Source organism: Triticum urartu, chromosome 5 (assembly GCF_003073215.2).
Source record: "Triticum urartu cultivar G1812 chromosome 5, Tu2.1, whole genome shotgun sequence".
Taxonomy (NCBI): Eukaryota; Viridiplantae; Streptophyta; class Magnoliopsida; order Poales; family Poaceae; genus Triticum; species Triticum urartu.
The window spans coordinates 396,940,673-396,947,414 of record NC_053026.1 but is presented as its reverse complement, the minus strand read 5'-3'; the positions used below and the strand labels follow the sequence as shown (position 1 = coordinate 396,947,414).

Sequence of the window (6,742 nt, the reverse complement as noted above, 5' to 3'; positions counted from 1 at the left end):
GCACCGTCTTCCATGGTCTTGGATCTTCTCCCCGGAAGCCGACGCCAAGCGCAGTAGCACCACCGTCGTGGACAATGAACTGACTCCTGTTGCCGACCATGACTCACAGAGGCCGCCCCGACCATCGTTCTCCTCCTCGATTGGTAATGTGTGTATTGAATGACTTAGCAGTACATGTGCAGTTCCAATTTTGTTCATACCTACCCTTCAAATTTCCTAGGTGCTATTGTTCCCGTAAAAGTAATTGGTTATAGCCTCCATAGTCCAACAGAATATCAATTTGTAATTGTGCGTCGCTCATGTATCGCGCTGTGCTTGGGTAGGTATTTCATCTGCAACCAGTAGTGTGGCAAATGATGGATAGTTTTTTAGAACTAGCAAGATGCCCATGCGTTGCACGCATCAAGATGCATTTTTATGAGTAGTTTATCTTGTGGGAGAAGAGGATGAACGAGGGAATGCCTTATTTGCAAATGCGGAGAGGGGTGTGGGTATCTTTTTGCAAAATTGCCACAGTTTCCTTCCTATCCGTCGGATATAAATCGAATGGCCTATATTGCAGGATGGCAGGAACACCATCATCACCAACTCTATTTTTTATTAGAGTAGGGAAAAGTAGAGAGACAATAATAGAGAGTAGAGAAGTAGAGATAAATATTAAATAGAAAATAAATATAGCAATAGAGAAGAGAGTAGAGATAGCAGAGACAAAGGACTGCGCGCGCGGGAAAAAGCGGCCGAGCATGCACTAGTTTTGGCGCGCGGCCTCTGGCGCGCTTTATAAAATCCAACGCCCGCCCACCTCTCTGTGCCTTGCCACCGCTCTCTCCCCGCTCTGTGCCTCGCCACCGCTCTCTCCCCGCTCTTTCTTTCCTCACCGCCACCGCGCCACCATGCCGCCGTGTCGCCGGGAAACTTGGGGATACCGCGGCATCCGCGCGCGCCCCTCCGGCGGCTTCTCTGCCGAGATCCGGTACCGCGGGATGCGCCTCGGCCTCGGCAATTTCGACACCGCCAACGAGGCCGCCCGCGCGTACGATGCAGCAGCGTGGCGCCTTCGGTGGCCTCATAGAACATTGAACTTCCCCAACGTGCCGACGCGGGAGCGGGCACAGGAGCTCGCGCCTCTGCCGCGGCTTATCACCGACGAGGATCGTGGTGACAACCGAAGGCGGGAGCACCGTCTCGGCATCGCCGAGATGGATGAGGAAGCCATGGCACTGTGGCGCCAACGCTCCCCGCAGGACATCATCAACGAGCGCGAGTTCTACGAGCAAAGGAGGGCGGAGAGGGACAAGAGGAAGGCGGAGCGAGCCCCCTATCACGAGGAGAAGCGTAGGCGAAAAGCGGACGCTCAATTCAACATGAGGCTAGGAGCAGCGTCGCCCTAGGAATCCGGCGACGATCGGTATCTTCATGCCTACAATCAGACGTCGGAGGAGGACATCACTGAGGAGGAGTCGGACGACGAGGAGTATTTGAATAATATTTTTTATCTATCTATGTTGAGAACTATCCTCTACTCTCTATCTCTACTTCTCGATCTCAGCACTGTAAACGCTTTTTTAAAGTGCCGCGTGTTGCGATTCTGTTGGAGATGCTCTAACATGGCAGACAATTGCTTTAATGTTGCCCACAAGATGCGCGAGTATTACAACTGTCCTCGCCCGCACAAAAGCAGGTCATGAGTGTCGTAAGGGCTGCCATGGATTTTGGCTTTTCTTGGACGAGGTGACGAGCGAGCCATTCGTCGCGGATGCTGTGTTTGAAGGCTACTAGGGCTTCGGCATCCGGGCAATCGACAATTTGGTTTTTTTTAGTTAAGAACCTAGTCCAGAATTTCCTGGCGGACTCTCCGGGCTGTTGAACTATATGGCTTAAGTCATCAGCGCTCGGAGGTCGAACATATGTACCTTGGAAGTTATCGAGGAAGGCCTCTTCCAAGTCCTCCCAGCTGCCAATAGAATTTGCAGGCAGACTGTAGAGCCAGTGCCGAGCTGGCCCCTTGAGTTTTAAAGGGAGGTATTTGATGGCGTGGAGGTCATCGTCGCGGGCCATATGAATGTGGAGAATGAAGTCTTCGATCCACACCACGGGGTCCGTGGTTCCATCATATGATTCTATATTCATGGGTTCAAACCCTTCTGCGAATTCATGATCCAGGACCTCATCGGTGAAGCAATGAGGGTGTGCGGTGCCTCTATATCGGGCCGTATCGTGACGTAGCTCTGATGGAGCCCGTCTGCAGTTTTCAGCCCGTGCATGACTAAATTTGTCACGTCCGAATAGGTGGCCATCGCCGCGTGTCGAGGCACGTCCTCACAATACTTAGATTGATCTAGTATGTCCTGCTTTATTGTTCAGGTTTTGCTGGAGGTCATATGTGTGACCGTGAGCTAACTTACCTCTACCTGTGCACTGAGGCGGGACTGGCTGGTGTTCAGTGTGGGTTGTCATTTTGTCTCGACCACGTGGTGGTCGGTCAACCGCATTGTACGATGGAGGTATGTATTCCAGCGCCTCCTTGTCAAACTGAGGTAGCAATTTGCGCTTTGGGTAGCTTTTTGGTTGGGCGCTTGAGGCCGTATTATTCGGCTGCTAGGACGTCAGTCCATTTATCATTGAGCAGATCTTGGTCAGCTTGAAGTTGCTGCTACTTCTTTTTTAGGCTCCTTGCAGTGGCAATTAGCTGACGTTTGAAGCGCTCCTGCTCAAGAGGTTCCTCAGGCACGATGAAATCCTCGGTGCTGAGGCTCACCTCGTCCTCGGAGAGCAGAAGGTAATTATTGTTCTCCGAATCTTCATGCGTGGCCTGTTTACCGGGGCTAACCTGCTCGCCTTCCCGTTTATCTTGTTCATTAACTGTATCGACGGGGTCTTCATTGTCTTCGGCACCTTCTGGAGTGTTATCTTCTCCTGTGCTGGTGTTGCTGTCTTAACTGCGGCATGACTTAGAGCGGTGCCACTGACGCCGGCGCTTGGACTGTATTTCAGAAGGTTTATCCTCAGCTGGATGTTCCTTATCCTCGCCGCTGTTCTCCTTTGGTGCATCCACCATGTATACATCATACGAGGAAGTGGCCGTCCAGCGTCCGGTGAACGGCGGGTTCTGGTCCTCTTCTTCTCCGGCATCATCATCCATACCGTCGGTGTCTTTGGAGTCGTAATCAAGTTCGTCGGTCAAATCCTCGACCATGGCTATGAAGTGGGTGGCAGGTGGGAAGCAAAATTCTCCACCGTCAGCCCCTAGTTCGAGCCGGATATAGTTTTGGTGTGAGTCCTCCGCCAAGGACAAGTTTTTAATGAGTTTAGCACATCGCCCAATGGCGAGTGCTGGAAGATGTTTGCGGCACTGAATTCGAAGATCGACAGACGATCAAGCTCGGCGTCCGCGGGCTCACGTGGTTCGTAACTTATGACCGGAGACGAGTCCGGAGTTCCGCTGACAAAAACGTCATGAGAGGTTGAGTCTATGTGCGACTCCAACATTGTGGAATCGGTGGCCTCCGTAGTGGGGTTGATCCTCCCGTCCTTGGATGGCGCAGCTTGCTCCGGATCTAGGGCCAGAGCGGTTACAGGAGCAATCTCCTGATGCGGTCAGATGACAGATTTAGGTCATGACCATCGGGGTGACCGGGAGCGGCTACCGCGGTCTCGAATCCGATGAAGATCAAGTCTCCACGGATGTCTGCAACATAGTTCAAGCTCCCAAATCTGACCTGATGGCCAGGGACATAGCTTTCGATCTGCTCCAGATGGCCAAATGAGTTGGCCCGCAGTGCGAAGCCGCCGAACATGAAGATATGCCCGGGGAGGAAAGTTCCTCCTTGGACAGCGTCATTATTGACGATTGAAGGGGCCATCAAACCTTTCGGCGACAGCACAGTGGAACTCTCAATGAAAGCACCAATGTCGGTGTCAAAACCGGCGGATCTGGGGTAGGGGGTCCCGAACTGTGCATCTAAGGTCGATGGTAACAGGAAACAAGGGACACGATGTTTACCCAGGTTCGGCCCCTCTCTATGGAGGTAATACCCTATGCCCTGCTTGATTGATATTGATGAATATGGGTATTACAAGAGTTGAGCTACCTCGAGATCGTAATGGCTAAACCCTAGAGGTGTAGTTGGTATGGCTATGATAATGATTCTCTCCTATCCGGACTAAGTCCTCCGGTTTATATAGACACCGGGAGGATCTAGGGTTACATAAGGTCGGTTACAAAGAAAGGAATCTACATATTCGATGCCAAGCTTGCCTTCCACACCAAGGAGAGTCCCACCCGGACATGGGTGCAGTCTTCGGTCTTCGTATCTTCACAGCCCAACAGTCCGGCCCATGGCCAACAGGCCGGACACCCGAGGACCCCTTAGTCCAGGACTCCCTCAGCGTCCCTCCTCAGCTCTCACGCACTTGGTCGCCATATTGAACATCTCTAGAGCCGTGCACAGGTCCTCGTGTATGGCGAGCTCTTGCTTCATCTTGACATCATGGACGCCATCGAAGAATGCTGAGATGATGGCCTCATCCGTTACCTTGGGGATCTTGAGGCGAACGTTGTTGAAATGCTGGATGTACTTCTACAGGGTTTCCCCTGGCTGCTGCTTGACATGCCGTAGGTCACCAGCGGCAGGTGGGCGGTCGCGAGTGCCTTGGAAGTTGGCGACGAAATGCTCGCACATCTCGCCCCAGGAGGAGATCGATCCCGCGGGCAGGTTCAGGAACCACGAGCGCGTGCCGTCTTTAAGAGCCATGGGAAACTAGTTCGCCATGACCTTCTCGTCGCCATTGGCCGCCTCGATGCTCAGCTCGTAGAGCTACAGGAACTTAGCAGGATCGGGGGTGCTGTCGTAGCACGGAGGCAGATCGGGCTTGAACTTGCTGGGCCAAACAACGCTGCGCAGCTCGGGGGTGAAAGCTCGGCAGCCCGTGGTGTTGACTGGAGCCCGCCATGGAGGTGGAGCCTGGTCTTGGTATCCACGCGCCGCCGCCGCCGGCGGCACGTGGTCTTGACATGGTGGTGCTAGAAGCACATGAGCACCTTCTTGTGGCCGCGGGATTTCCTGGCAACTTCCTTTCTCACGCACGGGCGCCTTACGCTATGGGTCACGCTGTGGGGCCGCGCGTCTTGGTGCGAGGGTGACGTCTTGATGTGGAGGTGGCGGAGGTGCTCCATGGGCTACGTCGCCCGCCACAGGAGGCGGACGAGGAAGCGAAAGGGACGGTGCAGGGGAGCCCCCAGCGGCGCTGACGAGCTCGGCGATGCGGTCCAGCCAATCCTCATAGATGTCGTCGACGGGGTGGTAGTGCGGGAGCTCACGCGCCATGAGCAGTGCGGCCTGCGCGTCCGCGGGCCTGTGGCGAGCGTGGGACGACGAGCCGGCCGGAGTCAACAACAGGGTGGCGGTGCGTCCGTCCCTCCGCACGAAGGGGTGCAGCGAAAAAGCTTGCTGCCCGTTCCCTGCCGGGCTGGTGGCAGCGTTGGCAGCGGGTGATGGAGAGCGACGGGGAGGCCCACCGACGGGCGCCGTCTGGGCGACGCGAGCGTTAAGGGTGGCTCGGCGCTCAGCGCGGGCTCGAAGAGCGTCAGCCATGGAAGCGGTGGAGCAGTGGGGCACCGATCGATGGAAGAGAGGTTTCAGCGCACCCCTACCTGGCGCGCCAAATGTCGGATTACGGGTTCCGGCAAACCCTTGAGAGGTTCGAACTCTGGGGTGCGCACGAAGAACACACTCTCCCTGACTTGCACGCTCAACGATTCCACGGCCTAGCTCGACGAACCCAAAGAACAAGAGACACGGGGGTTTATACTAGTTCAGGCCACCTTGTGGTGCAATACCCTACTCCAGTTTGTGGGTGGATTGCCTCGAGGGGATGATGATGAACTAGTAAAGTGGATGACCATCCTCAGGAGGTGAGGTGTTCTTGAGCCCGATGAGCTTGTGGTTGAGGGGGTGATCTGAATCATCTGTCCACCATACGGTGGTGGCTAGGTCATATTTATATTGGCCTTGGTCCTCTTCCCAAATGTTTAGACGGGAAGGGATCCCACAACGACCAAGTTTGAAGGGGGACAACTAGTACAAGCTATCCTGACAAAAGTAGTCTTCGCCTTCCAAAGGCTCTGGTGGTGACGCTACTGTGGGCTCCCCGATGACCTCTGTCCTGCCGTCCTACTGGTCTTGGTCTTGTTGCACAGATATGTAAACCTTTGCCTGATTCCTCGGGACCCCGTGCCTGGGCTTGCCTCCTTAGCACCAAAGAGGAAACTGGTACACTGCGCCCGTTGGCGCCCTCCTGGCCTTGGTCGTCATGGCTCATGTCACGTGAACCTCGCGAGGTGCCCCTTGCATAGATATCTCCGCTCCTCGGGAGCCAACCTAGTGAGGTTGCCCCTAGGGAGGTCTTGGTGTCGTCGGCCTCGCGAGGCTCGGCCCCTCGCGAGGGTCTTGAGTTGTTGCTGCTGAAGATGGGCCATACCGAGCCGTTGATGGGGCCACGCCACGGGCCACAGGCAGGAAAGTCTGGGTACCCCCATTCCCAGGACACCGACAGCAACGATACATGCGTGCCTCGCTATCCCTTCTGTCACTGGGTGAGGACACCGCAAGATCGAACCCTTCACAAAGCACCTCTTCCCATTGCAAGAAAAATCAATCTAGTTGGCCTAACTTAACCTTCGAAGAAGAAATACGAGGCTACAAAGATCATGCATATAAGATAATAAAACTCAAATAATATT

General features: G+C 54.7%; 1 protein-coding gene across 1 annotated transcript; it reads left to right on the top strand.

The window, feature by feature from the left end:
- The first annotated feature begins 893 nt into the window (after positions 1–893).
- Positions 894–1,391, top strand: LOC125555382 (ethylene-responsive transcription factor ERF073-like). The gene has a single exon (XM_048718360.1). The coding sequence runs from the start codon at positions 894–896 to the stop codon at positions 1,389–1,391; it is 498 nt and encodes a 165-aa protein (XP_048574317.1).
- Positions 1,392–6,742: the final 5,351 nt, after the last annotated feature.